Source organism: Meleagris gallopavo, chromosome 6 (assembly GCF_905368555.1).
Source record: "Meleagris gallopavo chromosome 6, MGAL_WU_HG_1.1, whole genome shotgun sequence".
Taxonomy (NCBI): domain Eukaryota; kingdom Metazoa; phylum Chordata; class Aves; order Galliformes; family Phasianidae; genus Meleagris; species Meleagris gallopavo.
Window position 1 is genome coordinate 37897384 of NC_139409.1, and position 27575 is coordinate 37924958.

The 27575-nt window shown below is 34.9% G+C and overlaps 1 protein-coding gene across 5 annotated transcripts in view; it reads right to left on the minus strand.

The window, feature by feature from the left end:
- SLC4A7 (solute carrier family 4 member 7) overlaps positions 1–27575 on the minus strand; it is an 83532-nt gene that overhangs the window by 19725 nt on the left and 36232 nt on the right. For 3 of the 5 annotated variants that reach the window (XM_085226375.1, XM_010712878.4, XM_085226377.1), the window contains exons 3-13: positions 19526–19669; positions 18650–18785; positions 17509–17669; positions 15372–15560; positions 12501–12842; positions 8204–8319; positions 6660–6817; positions 5087–5174; positions 3474–3620; positions 2153–2256; positions 448–622 (exon numbers count right to left, since the gene is read on the minus strand). In XM_085226375.1, coding sequence (XP_085082501.1) covers positions 448–622; positions 2153–2256; positions 3474–3620; positions 5087–5174; positions 6660–6817; positions 8204–8319; positions 12501–12842; positions 15372–15560; positions 17509–17669; positions 18650–18785; positions 19526–19669 — 1760 coding nt within the window. The other 2 variants (XM_085226376.1, XM_031553944.2) reach the window with 2 other exon arrangements.

The window sequence follows — 27575 nt, forward strand, 5'->3', positions numbered from 1 at the left end:
GCATTATCATCCTCATAGGCCTACTACTCAAGGCCAGTACATATTCTTGGCTATCCACCTTGAGCCTCTTACTTTGCCTAAAGTAGGCCTAGTGGGATGGTGCACCTTTACTGTAATTCATTCATTTTATCCAAGTAGCCAAAAAGAAGGCAATGCCCTTTCTCAATTCATGAAGATACTCTCCAATAAGGCAGGATGAACATTTTTAAATTTAATTTTATAATTTTATTTTATTTTTACCTCCACTGTGCATCTTCTCCTGTTCACATGGGTTCCCCACATTTTCCACAGCAATTACCTTTTGGGGAAGATCTGCTTTGGGGCAGGCTAATCAAGTGCTGTGGGTAAATTCTTCAAATACAAGTATAAATAAACGAGACAAATGCACACAGTGACTTGCCTCTGAAGGTCTAAAAGCCTGGCCACTACCATTTTTTTTGTACTCACTATTCTGCCTTGTGTAGCTTCTCCCAGGAGCCCTCCAAAAGTGATTACAGGAGACATACAGGCACAGTATAGGAAAAGAATCGAGGCCAGGCACTGCAGGCTTAATGCATCCTTGAAGTCACTCAAGAAAAAAGGTGCTTTCCTTTGGATGTCAAGTATCAAACCACCAAAAAGCCTAAATAGGTGAGATGAAACTCGTCAAACTGTACACTAAAGGATTCTAGCTAGTTCAAAACTATGGGCTACACAAAACTGCCAGTGCCTACTGCCAGCACAAATTAGCTATTTCATTATCCAGATTAAATCATAACACAGTTTAAATATACATGATAATCTTATCTATTCCGATTCAGTATTTTCAGTATTTTTCCAAAATATAATCGAACAGATCATCCACATTTATTAAAGCTGGCTAGGTATGCATATAATGGGCTAGATACTGAAAAGATACTTTTACAAATACATTTACCTAAGTAACGTTTAAAGGTAAACCTGGCTTATGATACTCAGAACAAGAAACAGGGGTTATACGCTAAACCTCAACCAAGACCACCACATTGATAATTATGTTTCAATATCAATACTCCAACTGGTAGCTGTAGCTCTGGTTTTGATCCAAATTCTGTATAAGACTATGGTTAAGTCCACAAAGATAATAAACCTGAATTTATTTAACAGTGAAAAATTTGGGGTATGGAGATAATTCTGAATGGTACAAATATGAAAACAAATGTATATCCATCAGTTGAACTGAGAAAGTTATTAATAAGAAACAAAAACGCATTTTGCTTCTTTTTTTTTTTTTAAATTTCAAGAATAAAATATCAAGTAAAAACTGTATCTACAAAAAAACCAGTATTTATTGTTGTAGGAATTTTTTTTTTTTTTTAAAAGCCTTTTGTAATACACAATAGTTTTAACTAGAGATAACGTTGTGGGTAGAAATCATTCAGCTCCATATACTGTATTAAAAAGGAAAGAAATGAGTATAATGAAGCCAAAATGGTTCCTCTTGCAAAGGTATGAGAAAAGTGCAAATCACTTGGACGTTTATCATTTTGAAGATAAAAACTTTCTACATCTTTTCCAGGTCTTTTCAGTTAGTATAATTACTCATATGACATGAGGCAAAGTCTTATATTTCCATTGTTTATTGTTTAAGATACATTTCCAGTGTTTGAGAGTTTTTTGGGTAGTACTGCAGAACTAATAGAGGACAATAATACAACTCAACTAAAAAATTCCCTCTGTTTTACTTCAGATTTAAAAGAAACCTAACCAAAACAGGTTTTTTTTTTTCCCACCACTTTGTATTCCTTGTTGTTTGGCTTCATATATGTTCAATAAAACAGGTTTGCATTAATGGAAATTTTTAGTAGCTAGCCCAAAATTGAAAACTGTACATTCCTACTATAATTACAATAATTGCATGCTCTTGATAATTTTAAATTAAAAATCAATGCTTAAAATTCAGTTAAATTAGGCAGCATCTTATACAAAATCCTTCACAAATGTGTTGAGAAACATTGCCACAGGCTTGAAAATACTTCAAGCAGATTTCCACTTACAGGCAAGAACCCAACATTTGAAAAGGAGAATGGATGCATACTGTATTTTTTTCTGTTCAAATCTCATCATTAAAAGCGATGAAGATTTATCACTTCTATTTCTTTGTAGTAGCTAATATTTAGGGAAGAGAACACACCTTCCAGTTCTCTCAAGTTCAGGTCCAGCATGATGACCTTCTTCTTTGAGAGTTTCTCCTGTAGGAGTAGATCCATTTGGAAACTTAGGTATCTTCCTTTTTTCCTACAACAACAAAACCCAACACAAACACATTTTGAAAAGATTGCTTTTAAACTAAAAACAATTTAAGTAGAGTGTTGAGAAACTCCACATCTTCCAAACCTTTTCCATATCCCCTGCTGATCATCAGTTTCTCATTTGCCAAACCCGTTATTTATTAAATACAGATGAACAAAGATGTACAACGCTCCCAAAAAGATCTTATTAGTGGCTTGCACAATGGTGTAAAACTTCCCTTTCTACAACAATTACCTCCCCTGAGACATGATGAAACAAAGTCCGCCTTTTCCAGAACACAGTAAAATCTCAGCAATGTGGCCTAGAAATCAAAGTTGTTGTTTTTCCCTCAATCATTTCCAGAGCAGTAGCCTCCAGCTAGTATCAGAAACTGACCTCAGTTTATAACAAACACAGTGTTTAGTGAGAAGTCGTTCTTCTGTTCAGCAAGCTCCTCATGTTTCTTAGCCAATCTTGCATTCCCAAAAGACAATTAAAAAAAAAAAAAAAAATCACCCTTTGTATTTTTTGTTTTGTTTTTGGAGGATTTTTTTGGAAACACATCAAGTGGTAGGCTCGCACTACTCATGAAATAAACTGTACTGCTGCTCCATTTCACTGACTCCTCAGATTGCAGTTCAACACCAGCATCAGCCTTCTGGATTAAGAGCATCAGTCTTCTGCTATACTTTTGATCTCTGCAGCAGTTGTAGACAATAAGAAAGGGAAGAAGCCACAGCTCAATAATGTAACACCTCTCTGTTGCTCTCAATTTTAAGCCTTGTGGCACAAGGGATCACTCTTGACCTACATTTATCTATACCATAAACATTCAGTAAACATTATTTGTTAGCCAATATACATTAAAATTTATTTTCAATCAATGGTGCACGCAAATAAAGTTTTTATAAGAATTACAATATTCTTACTGATATTGTTAGGTTAATAATAAAATTTATAGTATGAACACAGGTACAATGTCACAACTCTTCTTTCACCTCAGAATCTCATTTCAAAAGGAAATAGATTAAATACAATTTTCTTAAAAACAAAGCAGGAAACTGATCCAATACTTTTTTCATAAATGAATCAAATGACCTACTTTTTCTTACAAATTGTTGACAGCCTTCTTGATACTTTACTGACATTAATACTCAGTGAACAATTAACTTGCATTTGGAAACACATGGGGGCTTCCTGCTAGATTTTTTCCACTTATTTACCTGGGAAGGAACACTTTTTGGTGGTTCAATTCGTATAGATGGATCCCATTCTCCTGGAGGTAGTACTGTCACTTGGTCTAAAAATTCATCAATTCCTGATAATAAATCATTTCTGTCCTTAGCTTTATAGGCAACATCATGGAAAACCTACAAAAAGAAAGCACCCAACAATCATTTTTTATTTCTTTAAATTTTTGAATGAGGAAATGATTATAAGGAACACTTGATTGTTTTAAAATAGCACGGGAAATTTCTAAAAGGTCCTCAGTAGTAAGACTTGCATACTTTTACATTAAAGACAACCCATATGCAAACCTTTATGGATCATAAAATAGGGTTGTTTCATCTTCAAAAACAAAAACTTCTAAAATTTATTATAATTATAATCTTCAATATCCAGTAAATCAAATTAGTGTCATATTGCTCTAAAATTTTGCCCTACTGTCACTGCAATGCTATAATGTGCTAAATGAGGACAACGCAAACAAGAAAAACTAACAACAGAAAAACCGTAAACAAGCTTTAAACAGAAAATTTTTTCTTGAGAAATTTTGTTTGTCCCTCCTCCTGCTCAATCCAACCTTAAAAACCTCTGAAGAGGCACAAGTAGTCAAATCTTCTTACTGTTCAAAAATAAATAAATAATAACCAAACCCCACCTAAGCTATACTGTTTCACAGGCCACTACAACACAAACTCTACATTTTACAGGAAATGTAAAAAAGAAAAAAAAAGAAAAAAAAAAACTAGTTTTGCTATTAAAAACCGCTTGCAGAAGATGATCTTAAATTGCATCTGCACATACTGAAGCCTGAACTATTAATCTCCAAAGACCTAACCATTAAGATTTCCAACAGTAAATCAGATAAATTAAAGCCTGTTTAGGTTTTATATGTCTTTTTTTAGCCACTGAATATTTTTTCAGTGATCTACAATACTCCTGAAGATCAGGCCACCTAAAAATTAGAATCTGCAACTAAAGCGTGCTGAACAAACACTATACCACGGATCAGTTGCCCATTGTAAAATGACCAGTCTGGTTTACATTTCCAAACTTACAAGAGTGCAGAATTATTAGGATATTTAGCTTTAGTATTTCTCAATTCAGTAGATGGCGCTCGATACAAGATGAGAATTAAAACTTCCTAATTTTGATCAGTAAAATGACCATAGTTGAGTCACTGTGCACTTTAAAACTGTCCATCAGGGCTCTAAGAATATGGCTACAAACATGCTCTGATAGAAAATGTTATGACTCAAATGAATGAACTCTTAAATTTCATCTTTAACACTCATGTATTTTGGTACCTTTTTTGATAAGAGCACTCTTACCAGATGCAGCTCTATTTAATAGCTTTATTTCCTAATACGAAAATAAAATACCTTAACCAAACCTTTTCTGAAATACATTAGGCAGTTCCACAAGAAAAGCAGGAGGAAAAAAAAGCATTTTACTACCATTTAATTCACTAACAAGAAAAGTTTTTACTATTCTTCATTTAGTCAGTGTAATTCCCTTTCTTTAGCATGCCACTCCCTAAAACATTTATTAACAAGTCAGTAAATACAGTTTTTGAGTCTTTAACTACAAATGTTTAAAATACATCACCCACATCATCTGTCATAAGTGTTGCTATTGATCTTCCAATTTCATGATACTGCGGAGCTTTTCCTGCTGGTCCCAGCAATAAAAACAAAAACCTGCAGAGAAATCAGCCAACAAGATTTAGGATTACTCATGTGAATATATTTAGAGGCTTCTTTCAAACTAATGTTTCAAGAAAATCTGCTGGTCCTCTTTACCATTTCAGATCTTACACACTTCCACAAAACTAAGAAAAGACTTCAAAGTCAATAATGGAACTCAAATCTAGAACAAAAATTACTTTGAAATCTTAAATACATATAATTTTTCAACTTCTTACAAAAAATAAATAAATATATAATAAGTATATATTCGTTGTATGAGGTTGAATATACATATTTATTGTAAGAAGCTGAATATATATATATATATATATATATATATATATATATATATACACACTTAAAAAAAAAAAAAAAAAGTAAAAATCCACAGGCTGCAATGCAATGAGTATTTCTTCTGCCATTCTCACTGGCAAAGAGCCCACAGTCAGGGCCTCAGAGCTTTAGGACCTGTCCATAGTTTTGTGATGACCGCCCCTAAATGGGAGTAAAACCCCTTTCAATTTCTGACAAGGTGCATCATAAAACACACAGATGTATTTCAACCAACACATCAGACATACTTATAGTCATATCCTGCGTCAGTGGAAGGGAAGGGATTCTACATTTTGGACTTCTTTTACTTAAAAAGATGAAAGTGACATTTTAGAAGTGAAATTCAATCTGGGGGTGAGACACAGTACATGTTACCAGATAAGTTCCATTTTCATTCACAAAAATCAGAACATCACTAGCAGAATTACTAGTTGTTTTTTGTGATTTTGTTTTTTTTTAAACAACGCTAATACTTAGAAGTTCAAAAGGATATAAAATGAACAGTAAACTTCAATAAACGTTTTTACTATATTCCATGAAAACAATGTTCCCATGTCAAAAAAGTAGCACTTTCATTTCAAAGCACAAAAAGCTCAAGGTTATTTTTCTTGAGTACAATAACTAAAACTGAGATTGTATCTTCAGAATAAAATATGCTATTCCATATATATGTCAGTCTGTAGCATTCTGAAAAATTTAAAACAAGAAAATTTTAGCTCCATTAGTACAATTAGTTTGAATTTCCCAAGAAACAATGTGAGCTCTTTTGGTAACTACCATCCAAAAATTCTGACACGTAGAAGAAAACACTGCCAAGATTATTTTTGCCTGCTGCTATAGTATATGCTGAAAACAATGAAGACAAATATACACTTTGGCAATTTTTTAAATAAGTAAATAAAATCCACATATTTACAGACTTTAGTCAAACATCATACTGTTGCATGCAACAATGCATCAATGTGTACAGAAAATGAAGTTACCTCCTCTAGGGCTGGGGTATGATCAAACAACCTGTTACAATGTTAAATGTAAGTCTAGATTTTCAAAGCTGACAATTGGTGATTTTGTATGTCTTCTACTTGAGATTTGAAATATTATTAACTTATACTACAAGTTCACTTATATAAAAAGTAAAGCCAGACTTTCCAGGCATTTATTTACCGTGTAGGCACCGGAACCTCTGTGAGGCCTGAGAGAAGCACAGCAGGAGAGAGCCTCACAAAAGCAATAATAGGTCTTTCTAAAAAATCTACTTCTCCCACTAACACATTTGATGCTTCTGCTCCTGAAGGAATTTTCCTCATGAAGTTCATATCAACCTAGTCATGCGAAAATGAAACAAGTGCATTTGTTAACATAAACTCTGTAACATAAAATTTTTGCTTATCAGTTATTTACTAATAACTAATACTAATAAAAGCTACAAAGAAAAATACAAAAGCAAAATAAGTACTCCAAAACACGGAAAAGACAGACATATGCATAAAATATCATCCTGCCAGTCACTAACAATAAATTATTTTGTGAAAGGTATGATTACTACTTCCTTCTATATTCTAAAAGACTCCAGACTGCATAATCATCTCTCTAAGATTACTTATCAAGACAGACATACTGCAATAGGACATACTTAAATTAAGCATAAATAGCTAAGGAGAGTTCATGTAATTACTCATGGTTTCTGGAATGCAGTTAGTTATTTCACAGTTGTGTATTTCAAATATATTAGGAAGTTGTAATTTTGAAAAAGAATTTGTATATTTACATCTCATCCATGAAGAATGACAGTTGAGAGATCTAAGCTTTCACTTCTGCACATAATTTCAGAAAAGCACATGAACTCTTTGTCCACACACATACATGCACAAGCACCAATTACATTGCTACCTAGAGAACTTACAGATGGCCTCTTGAGTCCCACACCAAGTGTGCCACAACTACAGTGCCAGGAGACTGACTCCTGCCCAATAGGAGACAAGGCAGGTGTACAGAAGGACAGGCCAAGCAAAAACACAAAAACTGTGACAGAGAAGCGGGAATAAATGGCACCTGCTATCATCATATGAGAACTACGGTGCAAGTTCCCTTTGTTAAGCATGATTATTTAATGTGGAAAACCAATTTTCTTAGTGTTATACAATGCAGATGACACTACAGACTGACTTTTACAGTAATGGCCATAACGCAACTTACCCAGCAAATTTTAATTATCAAAGAGGCATGGAATGAATTTAAAGTAGTACAAAAGATTTGATTCAGAATGTGATATTATACACTCCTAGTAATTAAGATGAACTAGTAATTTAAGATGAACTTTTTTTTTTAAGATAACTTTTGTATAGCAAACACAAACAAAGGATGAATTCCTCTAAAAGCCATGTAAATAAAAAGCACCTAGGAGAACACACTTCCTCATTATCTATAAAATTGATCTTATACACCTTTATGGCAGACCTGAAAACGTCACCTTCTACACGAGATAGTACAGAGGCTACACTTATTAAGTTACCAAAATATCAAAAAGTTCACCAACCACCAAACTAAAAGTTTAGTCCTATGGAGTTACAGAACATTTGGCATATACAGCATATGCTACATTCTGATACTACACACAACTTGTATGCAACTAAGTCTGCAGTAAAAGCTAATGTAATTTTTGCTACATAGCTCTTGTGCTAAAAACAAAGGCATTTAATATGACTTACCTTACTAAAATCAACAGTGCTGTTTTCTCTGCTTCCACCTGTCCCAGTACCTTTAACATCTCCACTCTTCCCATTGTCCAAATTCCCAGGTGCTGACTGAGGAGATGCTAACAGCCCTAAGTTCAAATAAAGGAGATAAGTTCAACATGGCATTGAAAGTGAACCAAGGATGCAACACATTAAAACTTAATGTGGCAGCTCACTTAAAGCAAATGTGCAAGTTATTCAGAGTGCTCTACATTAGTATCATAAACGCAACATTAACAATTCACTGTGCTCTCAAAATAACAATATGATTAAAATAAATAAAAAGTAAATGTTGCCTGAGGCAATATGATGGCCATTTGCAGAGCCGTCATAAGAAAGTAAGAAAGATTCTGATTCTAGAAAAATCTAACAAATGTTGACATTTTAACTGCAACCACCCCAGTAGTTGTTAGACAGCATCTTCACTATATTTAGAAGACCCTGAATACCAAACAAACACCTGTTAACTATAACCTTGCTGTGTAGCAAGTATTGTAAAAAGACTGGCAAGCCTCAGGCTACAACTGTAAGAAGCAATACCCTAGTTGCAAAGTAAACCCGTACAAGCAAATAGCATACTACATACAAACCGTGACTTCAATCAGCACAACAAAGCTCTTACTATTAATCCAACCAGATGATTACTGTACTAACTCGTCTCTTCAGCATATTAGCGGAAGAGTCGTGTACAGTGAAGATACTCAAGTTAAATGTACAACATCCCTCTGATATCTACATCAAAACACAATAATTTTGCATGGCTTGCTAAGCTAACACAGAATTGCATGTTCAGTGAAGGGTACAAAAAATAAAGTGACCCAAGTGTTCTAATACACTGACTTTCACGTCGCCATGGTCAGCCCTATGTAAGTAGCACTAAAACTGGTCTAAGGATGCACAACTAGACCTAAATCTTATTTATTTTTTTTTATTTTTATTACAGATTGTTCCTTTGTTCAGTTTAATGTGCATTAGAAGAGCATTTTGCATTAACTGTCTAAACTAGACCTTTCAGATGTGGTGTTAAGCTTGCTTTAACACACTTCCAAAGCAACAACTAAACAAAGCCTAAAGCCTCAGGCAGACAGTTTGTATTTAGATCAATCATCACTCCAGTCAAAATAAAACCAAAGTCCTCACTGGCTACCTTCTGGCTACTGTTCTACTCTAACTACTGCTGGAAATGCACAGTTGCTTCCCTCCATGCTTACTATTTAGCAACTTGATATTATTTAACATTTCAAATTACAACTGAATTCATTTTATTAGTTCCCCAAATTTATTTCCAAAAAACTCTTTCAAAGTGCCATCATCAATCAAAAACATGCAGGTCCAAGCCTTAAGCACTAATTTTCAATTCTACAGCTTATATAAGTTTAAGTGGTGCGGTCAGTTTTTCCTGAAGCAAAAAAGCAAATGAGGTTAATAAGCTGTAATTTCCTTTGTGAAATCTAACCATGCACAAATAATGAGTTAACATAAATACTGTACTCAGTTAGTTCAACCAATAATAATCACTTTCTACCCTTCCACTCTGAGCTCAACACCTAAGCATGACTACTCCAACATAATTATGTCCATACAAACAACAGTTATTAAACAGAAAAGTTTTAAAGACAAAGTTACATCCCATTTCTCCTTGAAGAAATATTCAGGTTTTTTTCTTTTTAAATTAAAATGCAGTGGGTGAAAAAAAAAAAAAAAAAAAAAAAACCATACTCCTAGAAATCAAATATGTCTTCTGACTTATTTTCAGTTAGAAGACCTTTACAAAAGTTGTTCAGAACATTATTTTATATAGCTTTATAACACAATCAGTAGTAAATTAAGAGATCTCATGTAACAAGCTCCTTAGCTGTTACTCACAGGGATTACAATTCACTAACATCATTAAACTTTTAAGTGTTCATCTTTAGCTCTGAGACGTTTGCCCTCCTAGCTCATCCTACGAAATTCATAATGCGACCATTTCAAAGTTTGAAAAAAAATAAAGCTGTTCATGAGAGATGACAAAAGAAAAGAATTTTAAAGAGTATCGAATTTAAAGAGTATCTTTCGCCTGCTTCACTTTATATAAACTGAAAACTGGTTGATAAAAATCAAGTGGCAGTTTGAGAGCATGCCCATCTTCCTGCCTTTTACAGTAAATCACATCAGTTTCAGTATCCTTCCAGCTATTTACAAAAGAGTAAGAAAACAAAAACTGAACAGCACAAGGACAGAAGAATGCTGAAAAGAAGAAAGCCATCTATTAGCAAATTAAAACACTTCACTGAGAGAAGGCAAATTCAATCATCAAGATGTGGAAAAAGTATGTAAGCTGTAATATTCTGAATTACAGACCACGATCCCTAAACAGAATGAACTCAGACAAGTGGGTTTTTCTGACAATAAAGATGACTTCTGCTTCAGAGTTTCTTTCTGTCTCACAAGACAGAGATTAGTTCAGTTACAGGCCAGAAATCACAGTCTGACAATGTCTTCAAAAGCATCTGAAAGGAAGACGTCTCTCTGTGATCGGACAATGCCTCAAATTAAAAACTGGGGGTGGGGAGAAAACCAACAGAAAACAAAAATATATTCCATCATTATTGGTGTTCATCTTTCTCTGGAAAGACATTTACTTATGGACTAACTGGGGAATCATCCCTTTCAGATTTTTCAGTTATGAGAAACAACCTCTTGAGGGACAAAAGTAATCTGAATGTGACTTGGGAGATTCTGATGGAAAGCTTTAATAGTGATAGTAATAGCACTGGGTATTCAATCATTTTTTTGCCTTCTGTTGGGTTCTTGAGATCTTGGGTCTGGCATTCCTGTCAGACGAGTAGAAAATAAGACAACTGAAAACTAATTACAGCTGTTAATTAAAAACCAGAAGTTAAGTATCTTAGAAAGGTCATTCATAAGAGGGATTGGTCTTCGTGTGAATTCTCTTTTTATTTTCCTACATGGAGACAGAGAGGGGTTTTAGTTCACTTTTCTGAATTGAAGTAAGGTTGGAGGTCTCTAATCAACTCAAGATCATAGTCTGTAAAATAATCTACTCTTTCCATTCAAGCAGCTTGGCTGCAAAATGTGAAAAGACAGATAACCACAGCCTCTTCTGTTAGCTGTGGTTATTTTTACTGCTCTATGTAGCAGTGTGCTCTGTTTTACCTTGAAACTAATACTAGTAAAGAGATGAACAGATAGAGTTGGAAGGGTAATAAATAAATAAATAAATAAATAAAGGATACTTACACTAAATACATGCAAACAACAAAACAAATTGTATTTTTCAGTCTGTGCACAGCAGCAGCTCAGAGGGAACTAAACTCCAGTAATCTTTCAATCTAATTACTAAATAAGAAAGGAAGGAAAGCAAGAAAAACTTCCCTGATGAAAGACTTGGGTGAAATCAGCTTCTCTTGTTGCTTGTTTTAAATACACATAGATACAAAGCAGAAAAACCTAAAAGCTAGATTGTGGCTGAAAGCAAAAATAAATGCAGCAGGAGCTTGAAGGCTAAAAAGCAAGATTATCCCTTTAAAGAACAAGATTTATCCAGTAAGTAAGCCGGCTAATAAATTACTGAGCTCTGACCTAGGAATGTTCTGAACTACCTTACCTTACTGCTGCATATCAAACAACAAAATAATGTCTGATGTTGAAACACTTCACAAATTGAAAGCTACCTGGAAGCAGGTATAGATGCACTGAATCTGCCAGTTCCATCAAACTGCTACATTTTATAATGGTCCTGTTTTTTAAAAGCGCAAAAGCAAAAATAACTGTGCTCAACAACTTCATAATAAAACTAATCTATAGATAAGATTGACTACTGCACCCTTCCTAATTCTTTTCATAGTCCTCTCTAATACTTCACTATGACTTAAGCTCTGGATATCAATCACTTGTGTAAAACATTACTTCATCCACTGACAAAAATACAATAAAAACAAAACCTGGCATGGACTGTAAGTGAGTGATAGAAAAAGGCCAACATTTTTGACATTTTGCTTACATATTATGTTTTAAAACCTTATTCCTTTTCAACTATGCCAATGAAGGTTAAATAAATAATTTTCTTGCAAGCTTTTGTTAAAAAGCTAAGAAGTTAGAAGTGCAGAACAAGAAAACAGTCACAAGTGAGAAGAAATAAAACATGCAGGCAGAAGTAACCGTTATCACAATCCCTTGTGCCCAAGTTATGTGCCAAAAACATCACAATGCAGTGATCCTGATGCACAAAGCATCACACGTGGATAGTTTAAATTTTGATAGTTGCCTGGTGTTTTGCCAACATTCTCCTCTGTCTTCTCTTCCTGGCTTTCCTGCACTTCTAAGTCCTCCTCAGGTGGGTGGATAATTACTGAAGGAATATCCTTGCCCTGAAGTGGACTTGTCTGGGCACTTGTGGTTGGTGGGTGGCTGCAGGTAGGACTGGAGGGTGGTGTGTTTTGAGGGGTAGTTACAGGGGTTGTACACCTTGAGGTTGCCGGGGTTCCAGCTCTTGAAGAGGGAAGAAGGTAATTGAGAAGAACTGACAAACGGTTTTCTCCTCTCAGGGAAATATTTGAGGCAGAGAGACCTCTTCGCAAAGAGTGGCGGGAGGCTGAAAGGCCTTCCCCTGAGATAAAACAAATGAAACACCATGAGGCTTACAACAGGGACATACTAAATCAGAGAAACAAATATGGATTAACAATTTACATAGTAAATTGCAAGCTTTATGGGCCAAAAGTGTCATACTCATGCAAGTGAGACAAGGTAAGAGCAGATCTGATTTTAGATATTAGAGAAGTCAGAAGTTACTCGAAAGTACTAATCAGAACATCAAAGATATGTGGGAGAAGATATTGTTTTAAAATCAGCAAGAATTTTTTTTTTTAATATATGAACAAAACTAAAAAATGGTATCTCTTCAAACTCAACATTTCCTAGAACTTCTTCCAAATCACACAGCAGCTACCTCTAATGCCATCAAGAAAAACTACCATAAAAATCTTTAGTAGTTAATACATTACAAGAGTTCACAATTCCATTCATTATATATAATTAATATTTTTTATGAAAATATTTTTAAAAACAACGTGATTGAACTATCGAATCATGTTACATGCTATTGTCTTCCTACAGAGGTCTTGCTTAATTGTAAGTTTTCTAGCCATGTGTAATCTCAGTACATAGTCTTAAAGAGACCATAAAGAAGAATTTACATGATTCCTTCTCCATCTTTTTTACTGCAACTTACCAAATACCTCCAAACTGCCTAAAATCAAACACATCTCTCCAAAATTCACTGTGATTTTTCTTCCCCCATCCAGTCTCCACTGGATTCATCCCCACTAATTTCATGTTAAAGAGAATATTCTTGTCATAGGTCCTTCAAGGTTTCAGTTTGTCATGGATTCTAGTTCTTTCTAAAGCAGGAACAGAGACTGTATCTTCATATTTCCATTAGAATGTTTAGTTCTATTCACAACAACAACAACAAAAAAAAAAAAGGAGAGAAAAACACCTGGGATGAAAGTCACCTTGAGAAGAAAAACAATTACTTCTCCTACAATCTATGAAATCAAAGCCATGCTATTTTCACATAATATGCCATCAAGCAAAACCAAAATACCAAACTAGACATATTTAGTCTGACATTTGTACTAGGCACTATTACAGAGACCAATACACTTGACAACTTCAGAACAACTTGCAAGACAGAGGCACAGAAAGTATACCTAGATAAACGTCACACACATTCCCCTGCAGCATGGAAAAGTGGGTCCTACAGATACAAACGATTTAAAATAAGAACTGATGTCTTAGTGTTGAGCAATTATAATGGCAGTACAGTGAAGTCAGGAGGGCCAACAAAGCAATTGGTTGATTTTATCTGTATTAATCACTACGAATAACAACTGCACTGGACTTATAAGGATGTCTGAGTTATGAACATCAGATGTCCTAAAACTAAACGCACATGTGTACCAGGTGCCTAAAAATTATTATACATGTGTGTTTGTTTTACCAGTTTCATGGAGGGTGACTATATGACGATAAAGGAAAAGTTAACAAGCGGAAAAAAAAAAATCAACGCTGGGGATACAGCTGTTAAAGGATGGGTAAAACCAAGTCTATATTTGAAACTTTCACATTCGCTAAACAAAAAAGAACGAGCCTGAAGTTATATGGAAGAAATTGTACTTTTAATCAGTCACATTTCCTTTCTAGGAAAAACTGATTCTGATTCAGTGAAAAGTATGCATCGTTTACTCACTAGCTAAGAACATGCATCAGAAAGTTTGGGCTAGAGAACACTCCACAGACGTACAGAACCTGGACTCAACACAAAAAGCACTTAACTAAGCAGGGCGTATGAGACATTTCCAAAGACTGGAAAGGAACTCTGTTGCAAGGAGTGACTCATGAAATCAGTATTAAGTTTTCACTATACTCATAAATTTAGCTTGAAATTTCACATGGCTTAGTTAATGCAAAGCGTAAAAAAAAAAAAAAAAAAAAATCAGAGATGGAAACAAGCCATAAAAACAGAAGTAAACTGCTCTGCAGTTTAAAGTCTCTAAAAATATTGCATATACCTTTCTCGTGCATTTTTTTCCTCCCCCCAGACAGACTGTTCTACAGAAAACATGGCAAGAACTGTGTCCTGGACAAAAGTAATTTCTTCACCATTAGAATAGTGAGGTCTCTCACCATGTATAAATAACACTGAATTAAAAGTCAGTAATCGGCAGCATCACTTGAACTCACAACATGATCACAAAGCAAATTCTCTTGCATAAACTAAATAAGCAAGCACTAGCTACCTGACAAGCATATGAAACTTTGCCACAATGATGAAATTCCTCAGATATTACATATTTTATTCAAGCGTACCCTAATAAGCATTACGGCATCTACTTCTACACTTCAAAATAATAATGCATGCTACATATACAAGCAGGAGTGAAGCATTTGAGTGAATTCAAAAATATACAGAAACATCATCCATAGCTATGCATGGCATACATTGTTACTATTAGTTCATTGCTTATCAAGAAGAAAACACTTATCTTCAATTATCAGCTGAATTTTCCTTCATCTCCCAGTGAAAACATTATGTAACAGGTTAGAACAAACTGGACACTACAACTTATCTCACCATTTCGTTCAAGCAAGTGAGGGTCAGAATGTTTCTTGCCTATATCTGCGAAAGACCGAACCAAGGGAATCCGATTGCTGAATTTTTTCTCATTCTGATGATGGTGCCTTTTTAGAAGTGCCACTCTCACATTCTCCCTTATGGATTCATCCAGTTGGCCAGAAGCAATCATGTTGTCCAAGACCATATCTACAGAACAGTAAAAACAGAAAAATGAAATTTTTATACATGTAGCTATTCTTCCACACACCCAAACACTGTAGTTGCAACAAATCATATGAAAAAAAATGAACTATGTGATAAACAGAAGTGCCTTTTCAATATCAATGCCATCTTCAAGAATCCACAGGAAATTTTCAAAGATGTCATTAAACAAGTAAATAAGTAAAACAGAGAATGTAGATCCAAAAATACTAGTAGTATCATTTTAAGAAATAAGCTACTTAATATTTTATGGTTTACTTTCAATTGCAACTTCCTTTCAAAAAAGAAACACCTGCGTATTCAACTAAAAGTGAATACACAAAGAAAGAAAAAATGCAGTACAGACATCTTAAAGCCTTAACCTGGTGTTCCCTAGTTTGAAAGTATATCACTACACTAGAAGGGAAGTTTTAAGATAATGGGATGAATTCCATAACTTCTGTTACTTTCAGATGACTCGAGCTCCTGAGGCTTGTGACACACACACCACACACTTTAAAAAGGAAATGTAAAATGAAAGCTAGTTTTATCAGCTAAAACTGATGAATCAACTGGCAAACAGTATCAAGTTTCAAAGGTGCATCTCATCAGTATGCTGACACAGATGAAAGTCCGCTGTGATTATGTAGTTATTTTTATTTAGAAACACACACCTGCACAAACCAACGTTACCCTATGTGACACGTAACTTTTCAATGTATTTTTCTATTCTTAACAAGTGCATCAATGAGCTGCAATGATAAGCCGTAATCGCATAGCACTTTTCATAATGAAAAAAGTTATGGCTCAAAATGCTTTACAAGCAAAATTAATGCCATAAAGTCTTTGCCAGTACAGTACAACCTCCTTTGGGAATCACTGGTAACACACAGTGTTATGCTATGGCTTCTCAAAAGAAATTCCTGGCATGTCTAAGGGAAAACTATGAACACCTATTCAGGGAACCGAGATAATACATTTAAAGCCTTGAGTAGAATAATAATTCTTGGCAGAGTGTACTTTCATAATGGCACCAAAAATTAACTTAAAACAAATGTATGCAATCTCTTCATATGTTACAGACCCACTGAAAATATTTGCTATTAAAAAACAAAAGCACTGTTTACACAGAATTAAGCAAACTATCTTCCTTATAAACTAAGCTTACTTCTACAATTCATTTAATAAAACTCAATTAATGATCGATTGCCTTTACAAACCATGTACACTTTTCCTTAGCAAGTCAGGAAAATAGGAAATTTGTGATCCTTTCCTAAGAAAAATTTGAAGAACTTAAAAAAAAAATTCAAGCTATGCCAACTTTTTAATGCCAAAACACCTTGTCCTTCTCAAACATGTTGGGCAGCCCTAAGCCTAGCATGATTCCTGAGCAGGCATTCCACTGTCTGGCACCTGTAGCAAGAGATACCAGGAAAATTAGGTGAAGCTAGTTCAAAGGCATTCAGGCTAAACAAGTATAACTCTGATTTAAAAAAAAGCATTCCAAGATGATTTTACAGAACCTAAAATGACCATGTGATTACAAAGGTGAAAAAAATAATAGATGTGCAACACTCAACCGCACTAATGGCATCAAGTTAACATAGGTCAAGTTATGATTAATAATTATGGTACTAAAGAGCACAAATAAGTCTTAAAATGCTCTGGAAGATATTTATATTTCATCTGTAGAAAAAAAAAAAAACACATTCAGGAATTAGAACAAAGGTAGATCCTAGACCTCATCCTAAAAACATGTAAATAAATGAGGTGCTACTCAACCAGCAGAGCTCCTTTTAAGTGAACGACCAGCTCTTTATAACCAGATGAAGAAAACTGCAGATGTACATAACTATTTCTTCAATACTTTGTTTTCAAGAATATTTTAAAAAAGCATTTCAAATAGAGATTAAGATTTAGAAATAAAGTATTTCAGAAAAAGTTTTGCTGCAACCTGCTATCTCATCTAGTGTGTTTGCTCTCATGTCCAACATGACCGTCCCATTAAGAATACAGCTTCGTAGTTCAAAGAGACTGTGCAGAGACAGAGTTGCTACATAAGGCTTGCTCCACCGATCACCACCATCTTCAACATCCTCTTCGAATTTCAGCCACCTGAAATGAATACACATACAAATATTTATATTTCTCCTAGAAAACAGACAACTTAGCAAGCCCTTTCCTCTGTGGCTCTAAGCAACACCGAAGAGGGAGATACATCAGTACATGCTGACTTTCCTGTCTCAGAAAGCTGAGCAGATTAACAATTAGAACCCTTATCTAAGCTCCTTGCCCAGGCTGAGCTCTTTTAGTTCTAGTCCATTTTGTTTCATCAGGTTTAAACAATACCTATCTATTCATAAATTCATAAGAACAGTGTAGGATTCTGCTATGTTACTTGATTTGCATGTCTTAGTTTCATCTGTATTTTAGGATTAAAAAACTGTCTGAAATGCATTGCATATAATGTTGATTCTAGGATGCCAAGTCAGACATTCAAGAGTTAAGTAACATTAATGTTTAACTATTAATTGGCTTTTATTCTAATTTACAGGTATAATAGAAGCTGAACTTCTGCAAAAGTCAGAATGCAATAAGGTAATCGGAAGCACTGCATCTGGAAGAGCAAATATTACAACACATGTAGAAGCAAAAAAATTAACTGTGACCTCCTACAAAGAACACACACAATCTTTCAGGACAAACAAAAAATTAAAAGACCTCCTAAGAACAACATATGTAAATACCCAATATTATTTAGGTTTGAGTAAAAAAAGACACTGTTTATTATCAACAATAATAGAGCAAAGTTTTCTGAGACAGTAAATTCTGCGCTACATGGTTAAGCACATGTATTAATAAACAAACATTGTAGCTTTCACAAAGCTACAACTTGCAGTAGTGAAATTCAGGGTCTTTTCAGAAACCATATAAATTTCTCCATAATTTGACAATGATAGTAGAAGTTTCAGTCTTCTGAGCCTGAATTGAAAAACTTCTACAGTTCAAGAAAATTCCAACTCAGATGTAATTTGCAATTCTTTCAAATAAAATCACTCGAAGATACACCTTGAAACAATCTACCTTTAGCTTACCTTGCAGTTTCTTTCCACTCATACTCTTCTCCATCCCTGAAGCAAAGTTCATCCATTTCAGTAAAGAGATCATGAGGAATGTGCTCATCATCATCTTCAGTACCCAGGATAAACTGCACTCGTTGGGATGGCGTGTCTTGAAGAAAAAGAGAAACTCAACAACTAAAATAACTCATATTTCTATTATAGAAGAAATAAAATGTAACAGTTACATTTTCCAGCCCCAGCAAGAAGCATGCAGCACAAAATTATCTTCAAGAGTATTTTTTAGATTCAGATGAAAGATCTGAATTACTAATAAACTCTGAACTAAATTCTGCTTTTGCAATGTTCTCATCATCCAATAAACCATTTCTGAAAAAAGCTCCTGAAAACAATATTTATTATCTATGAAGATATACAGCAGATCGCTCCTGTTCCAAATCCAATATATTCAAAGAAATCCAAAAAACTAAATCTCAAGAGGCAGTACAATTCCTTACTATCAGACAACTGGAAGACTCAAGTAAGTATTTTAAGATCATGGATCAAGTTACCATGGAAATGCAGCTTTGTAGCTCTATCCATATTTTTTGAAGTATTGAGTGGCAGAAAATACAAGATCACAAAATTGAGTTTAATGCAGATAACCAATATTTTTATGCTAAAAGAGTATTATAAACCCAGCCCAATTCAGTGCAGGCTGCTGAACATTCATTTACACACCTGAAGCCCAACACTTCATGACTATATAAAACGCAACAAAACGTTTGCCTGATTGAAGATAGAAAAACAATTACAGTAAGAATAAAAGAAACAGCATAAGCACTTGAGCACAAAGTAATTATTATAAGCTTATTTTCAAGAGACACAAAGAACTCCAGACAAATTTCTTACCATATGATGGAGATTCTCTGCCATCCTCTCTATCAGTTTCTTTTTCTTTTTTTCTTCTGTGATGTCTATGCCCACGATGTCTATGCCGTCGACGACCTTGCTTTCCAAATGGGACATGAACGCCAATATACACAGCTCTGTGGCCTGTCAAGAAAGTTCAAAGGAAAAGCAATTACACACACACACACGCAAAAGGCTTCCTGCCCAAAATTTAGCATCACCGTCAAAAAGACAGCATGGTTAGGCTGCAGTTGAACTTGATGATCTTTAAGGTCTTTTCCAACCTGAGTGATTCTATGATTCTATAAGACATGGAATTTGACAAAGTCAAAAAGAAATCCAAGAGTACTTGGCAAAATGATGTTTACTGAATTACTGCCATTTGCCTTCTATCCTTACCCAGTGTCAAGGAACTGGTGTTATATTCATTTCCCAAGTAAACTGGGTAAGAATAAATTGTGGCCCAATTAAAGAACTCTGCTGTGAAACATGTTATGTTTATCACTTGCCTGATAAATACCAGAGAACCAGAAGCACAGTAGAAAAAATAACAACATATGCCTTTTGTTTACTGAAAATCATCATACAAGCTTCATTAAGAAATTACCCATAGCTTGTAAGTCAGAAGTAGTTTTCTACAGTTGAACAAACTGCCAATATTTCTAAATATCATGTGACACACCTATGTAAACCTGATGTTCAAATATACCATTAATTTAGTATGAGTGAGGAAGGTAACAGAAACTTACACAAGCAAATTTATACCTAAAATATCACACAACTGATAAAACGTTTTTTGTGGATTTTTTTTTCCTCTCCTCTTTTGATTCTAGAATCTTTCACTAAATTTCAATAGCACACCCTCAAATTAGTGCAAACAGCTCTTTACAACATTTACTTTAAACATCTTATTTCTCTTTGGCCTTTCACATTAAGGCAATACTAGCACCAACAGCCTGGCAGAAGAAACCAATCCAATTGTTTTGAACAAGCTACTGCCATGTTTATTCTAATACAGTTGGCATATACAGTAATCTTTTCAATTTCTTCTTCAACAATCTCAGGAAGACTCACATTAACAATAAGCCTAGAGGTTAACACTGAATACTTGATTTCATATTGTAAAAGAGTCATTACAGAAGGCTGACATTAGCAAAAGGAAAAGGAAGTGGTTTTTCACCTCTTAGAGAAATGTAAATTCAGCAAATTTACAGAAGTCAAGCAAGTCCCCAGGAGTTGTGACTACACACACACACACACACAGAGAGATTACGAGGACATTGAAGAATCTGTCAGATTACAGAGCTTTGAAAAATAAAAATAATGTGCTAGTATGCCAAATTTGCCTTCCAAGAATAGAATCTTTAAGCCCCCTCAAAATATAAATCTTTTTTCATAATACATTTTAAAACAGTACTTTCATGGTACTGCACAAGAGAGAAGACTAACACAAAAAAAAAAAAACCCACGAACAAACTGAATGTTTGTTTCATCTGTTGAAGATTGCTTTCCAAATTATGAGACTTGATTCTTGATGCAATTTGAACACTGAGCTTTAATTAAACCTGACTGACTGGGACTATGACCAAATGTGAAATGAAGCATATTGAAAATAATTTGTTTCCATTAAGAGTGGAAAATTGATTAAATTGTTGATGCATTTATTACTCCTATTTATAGACAGAGAATCTTTGATGAGTTTCTTACAAAAAGCTGAACCTCACCCTCCATAACTACTGTGTGAGAGGTAATTTCAGAGCAATTATCACCAACGCGACTCCTGAATGTTAATCAATCAACCTGGCATTCAATATGGCTAGATGGCACCATTAACAACAGTCGGATTACTAATACCACAGCGATGCAGTACCTAAGTAAACGGACACCCGACAAGGCTTGAGACCAACAGTATTTACCAGGTCCCACTCAGATCTGCCCACTGCAACCACCACTTGCAGCAACTGCACCAATCATCCCCACTGCCGTACGCCGTCAGGGCACATTATATTTTATTGAGTCAAGTAGCATGTATTAAGCTCTAATTAAACATACTGTTAAAAGTCAACAGTTCATTGATGTTCATTACTCTACCTACAGGGTACCAGAGCGACTCTGAATGAACCTTCCAATGGTTTATACTACCCTTCAGCCCTCACTGCCCATAAGCAACTTGTGTGAATGGCTATTTGCTCACACAGACACTGTTTGGCAGGCAAGCACGAAACAAGAATACTTTCTCCAATTACCTTTGTACCTGCTTTATACTTGCACCGTGATCTAATAGCTAGATCCACACTGGATTTCAGGACTAACAGGAAACACAGACAAGCCAGATGACTTTCAGCAATTAAGTAAAACGCATCACAATCCAATGTGATTCTATCACAGTTACTTAAAGAGAAGAAACAGTGAAAAAAGACTCTCAATTTATTTATTTATTTGGTTGGTTTTTTTTTTAATCATGGACATGTGTGAACAAAGAAAGCTCTACTACTATCTAGGAAATAAAAAACTGCTGTACTGAATGCTGCCAAGTACATTAACACCAAAGGGCAGGGCAAAAGTGCCCACGAATTAGACAAATTTAAGCTTAATTCTAATTTCACAAAGAAAAGCACTAAAAAGTCCCTGAAAATAAAGACAGTTGTATTGAGTCAGCCTATGTTCCCTTGGTTTCATTATTTAGACAGCAGTAATTAATGCTGGAAAATAAACATATACAGTTACTAGCAATATTTCCAGTAATAAACAAGATTTTTTTCCTTTATTCCCAATGAATTGGGTAATGTGGCTAACAGTTCCCTTCACCCAGGCCTAAAAAAAAATAAAAAATAAAAAATAAAAATCAGATAAAGACAGGTAAGTCTAAAAGTCCAGAATCCATATTATTGGCAACCATGTTACTTTAAAAGAAATACAGCCTCTTATCTGAATATTATTTTTAAAAGCTTAAAAGGTACAACTGCTTGACCTTCAAAGCTTAACTCACACAAACACATCTGTACCATAGTACCACTCCCAAGCAAATCTTGTTAAAGAATTACATTAAACCTACCATCAACAGAACTATTACACTGCCTGATACTAAATTTAGCGATACAGAACTCAAGAGATAATTGTTCATTTTAATCTAACATGACTTTATCCAAGCTTAGCTGTTCAAATCCATCAAGGGTATTTACTATTAAGGCCCTTATTCCTGTAAAACAAATTTAAATATTAGGAGTTTGCTGCACATCTCATTAGATGGTCTTACTCTGCAAGTCAGTTTATATAAAGTCCTATAAACAAAAAACACTGTATTTAATTTCCTGATTTCTTCACAGAACTCTACGTAAATGGTGATAGAAGACTTCTAAAGTCAAAAACATACATCCAGAATGCTTTGATGTGGCAACTGTATACACATGATTCCGTACAGGAATTCCTTTTTTCTAACCATCACTGATAACTAGATGCCTTTCAAGCTTCATACAAAGGAGAACATTCTTCCCATGTTACCAAAGAAAACCAAGTTTCTGTCTATGTGAAAAGGAATGTGATACATTCTCAAATCTTGATCCTTCGAAATCTTAACTGCAGAGATGTTAATGTTGTATGAGCCATATGAAGATTCGCTAGCTATTATTAACTCTCAAAGCAGGACCAACTTCAAAACTGAAGCTTCTTTATGATCAAGTTGCTCAGGATGACAACCAGTCAAGTTTTGAGTATTTGAAATGATACACTCTACAGTCTCTCTGGGCCACCCATTCCAACATACAAACAAAACCCCTATGAAAACAATTTCATGACACACAACCTGCACTTCTTATCCCCCATGTTTGCATCTATTCCCTCTCGTCTTTCACTGTGCGCCTCTGGCAAGAGACTGACTCCATATTCTCTATAAGCTCCCCATAGTCACCTGATGACAGAGACTTCATAACAGAAATTGCTATTTTTCAAAATCTTCAGATAAGAAACTGGAAAGGTCATTTATTTTACACAGAAGCCTGTTTGTATGTGATCACCTCGGTTTTCCAAGCATCAATTTTCTACAAAAACGTCTCATTATAACAAAAGTGACTTTTTTTTGTTTTGTTACAAGAATTATTTGACAGAGATTATCACTTCCCTTGAGAATAAAATATCTGAAATCAATTTTTTTTCTCAACAGATTTATATAAAGGAATAAAATAAATTATTCCACAAAGGATTATGTGCTTTACTAGAGGCCACAGTTGAAGATATTTTAGAATCTATTAAGCCTTGTGGGTCCTATTCTGAAATTTCCTGTTGCTCCTAGTAATTAAGCATATCTGAGAATATGGTCTTTGTACTGAAATATCTGAGCAGATAAGACTGAAAAGCATAACTGAAAATTTTCGTATGCACAGCGTATGGTAAAGCAGCTCAGTAAGAAAGAATGTTTTCTCACTACACAATGAAAGCCTGCATCACATTATGCTGAAGCAATAAATTCCACAACTCTCATTACGCACAGAAGTGGGTTTCTTCTGCAGATTTAAAGTCAAATATGAGTTGGTGAAGCAGTCAGAAGAGAAAAATGCTCTGAATGTTTAGTTCTGTTTGACTCAATCAACAGTACTCAAGAAGGCACTGTCAGCAATTACATCAGACGTGCAGGTAGTAACAGTAATGGGGAAAGCCTAGTGCCAGCTGACAGAGCTACAAAGAGATTCTGGCACCATATGCCCGCAGGTCTGTCCCAAGGCTTTGTGGCCTGTAGCCAGCACCCATTGCAGTAGCCTGGGGAAAGAGCCAGCACTGGGTATCCGAGGGAACTTCCTGCCCTCACGCCACACATCCAAACCAGGCCATAACTGAGCGTGATGCTCTGAGCTCAAGGACCTCCTCCAGGCCAGCTCTGTAGTGACACTCAGGAAAAAGGATATAGGGTAGAAAACTCAGAAACTAGACAATTCAGGCAAAAGTTTCATTAAGAACAGTGGCAGGAGTTCCCAAGAATACCAAGCTCTGTAAGGATGTTGGCTTACTCAATCATCACACTGCTCTGGTAAATGGCTTCAAAAGAAACATTTGCCAAAAAAGGTTTCTGTATGTCATTAATGGTCACAAATACATTCTTGCTACAGATCTGAGCACACTCTTCTCTCTTGTACAAATGCTGCAGAATGTCTTTAAATGAATTAACTTGCCCGCCAAGCGCATCTATTTCCTGATCTTTGCAAGGTAAGAAAAACATATGGGACAGGATTCCCTCTAATAAGGATTACACATTCTTAGGAAAAGCTTTCACACCTGCTTTACAAGATAAGTATTCAGAAATCAAACTTAGTAAAGCGTGATGTTTTTATGTTTCAACTAGTTAGAAACACTAACTTTAAAGGAATTTCAAATGGATCCATTTGAATGGATCCAAATCCATTCAGCAGGAATTCTGAGATCCATCAAACTACAAGCTCAGCCAATTTTCAGAACAACCGATTTTAAAAGGACTAAAAGTAATAAACATTATGAAAAGCCATCAAGAAACAATAGGCTGCAGAATAGCATAGTTTCCTGCATATTCTGCCTCATTTCAAAAATCTCTGTTTGAGCAATTTTGACTCACCAAGTTTATTTTAAAGTTTTAAGTTTCAATTGTACCGTTAGATAAAACTTCCCTCTCACGGCTCTAATGCTCGAGTAGCATTTTTAAATGTTTCAGATTACCAAGCTGCCACCTTCTCACAAAATCTGTGACACTTGTGTTCTGACTGGATGTATCAAAATGCTCCCTCAGATAAAGTAAGTTTGCAAATAGAAACATAAATACACACCTTATGCCATAAACTTTTAAATAGCATTGCTTTCATCTTGGTGCATTTTACATTATATATTTATTTTAAATCTTTATACTATGTAAAAGGCATTGGCTTGCTTTTAATGGCGTCTTTCTTAAATCTGCTTCAAGAAGAAATGCTAAAATCTGCATGGGAGTTTTGAGATTATGCAGCAGTTATTTAGCCAGGAATATGAATTTTGGAGTCAGGCAGTTTATACTTGTTCCATTCACTTCCTGTTAAGCTAATATCAGTAGTCCTCATAATGTTTTTGTTGTTTTTTATAAATAAATAAACCTTATTGCCTCAGGCAACTTCAAGAGCTCCAGTGACACACAAGTAAATTCCAAAATTTTCACTTTGGCAGAATCAGAAGCAGATTCCCTAAAAGACTGTTCTAAAATTTAGAAATAATTTTCTGCCTTCTGAAACAACAACATAAACACTGAAAGCTGCGTCTAGTCAATTTGAGTGCTCTATTGAGTTTTAGATCTATACAATAAAGTTGCCACATTTCCTTCTTAATAAGCAGTCCGAAAATAGTTTTGATGACATTTGTTAAGGACTTACCTCTGTAATTAGTACTGTAAGTAACTATGCTTTAAGAAAGTTGAGGAAAATTATTCTCTCTGCATACAAGTCTGAGTACTGTAAAATGAACAGTAAAACAAGCTATGTGAAACTTGACTGTGGACTGTAAAATGCAGAATTCCCACAGAAAAAAAAATGTAAGTGTAGATTTCAATACACCTGTGACAAAGGTGTAGCGATGCAATCTAACTCCAACGTTTATTTAATCAAGACTGCATTAGAACTCATAATAGGAAAATATCCTCGACTTTTCTGACTTACAGAGAGCTAAAGACAGGTAACATTTATCTCTGAATGTTCTATGTTGTTGCACTACTGTGCAAGTCAACTTTAGGTTGATGTTGCATATGAATCAGAACACGGCTAACATTCCTGACAGGTACTGTACTTAATAGATCTTTTTTTGCTTGCTTTCAGTTAAATTTAAACATTGAAATTCAAGTATATCACAGAAGAAGATGAATGAAAGGTGGTCTGCAAGAACCATTAATGATCATCCTAAATTTTTGCTTTCAGAAGTAGTTTCACGCCACTGCACTGTACACACATGATCACATGAAAAAGTACGACTTCACAAAAAACGGCATTTCAAAACTCTCTGCCCCTCTCCCCCCATCAAATAGAGCTCTTTTCAAATCATTTTTAAGTCTTTTAAAGGCTGAAACGTTTACTCTGTAGTTTGAGGACTGCAGAAATGTGTTCTGTGCTGCCTGTCTAAATTAGTGCACCCTGCTATTACAGAACAGGACAATGTTCCTATTACATCTTACATTCACCTGCTCCTGTTTCAGGAGACCAGGTACATTTTACGGGAAACACTAATGGCTTTTTGAATACTTGCAATTAAGATGCATCTAAAAGTTAGAATATTAAACCTACTACCTAAATTAAAAACTAAAAAAAAACACATCAACATAGCAGTACATTCCACTACAAGTTACAGAATAAGTTCTCTTAGTTCCTGTAAGCCTTTTTATAGTACTGAAACAATTTCCAACTGTTCCCAACACACTGAACTGCAAAACATTTGCAGAGAAAGTTTTCCACTTAGATACACAATGTTCACTTCTAAAGGAGGAAAAGCTGCGGAATTATTTATCTACTTATCAACTAAGATTAACAGAAAAGCACAGCTGTTTTCTTAAAGGAAAAATACGGCTTTAAGTCATCAAGGTATCAGAGCTAACAGGGTCACTTCAAATGTAAACACTACTTACACCTGCCACGGGATAGTGTTAGAGTAGCTAGTAAATCATCTTAACTCTTGAAAGCTGCTTCTTGGATTTATGCCATAGAATACTATTCTGCTGAGACGGACACTCAAACTCAGATTTTCTACTGGAATAAAACCTCTGTTCTGTGTAAACTCCTTATCTTTGCTATGCCTGTAACCTGTCTTCTGTTATTCTTAGCAGATACCTCTTTTCCATTAAGCTAGATCTAGTCTACGCATCCAAAAATCTACTTGAAAAACCATCTACACATTTGAAAAGATGAGACCTGATGATATCAAGCCAAACATAGCAACTCAGGTTTAAGAGAGTTTTCCTTAGATATGGCTCTTAATAGAGTAGTTTTGGTTGTGGGTTTTTGGGTTGTTTTTTTTTTTTAATTTGTTTTTTTAAAGACAGCATGAAGGACCTGTGCCACTAGTATTCTTGCCTTACTTC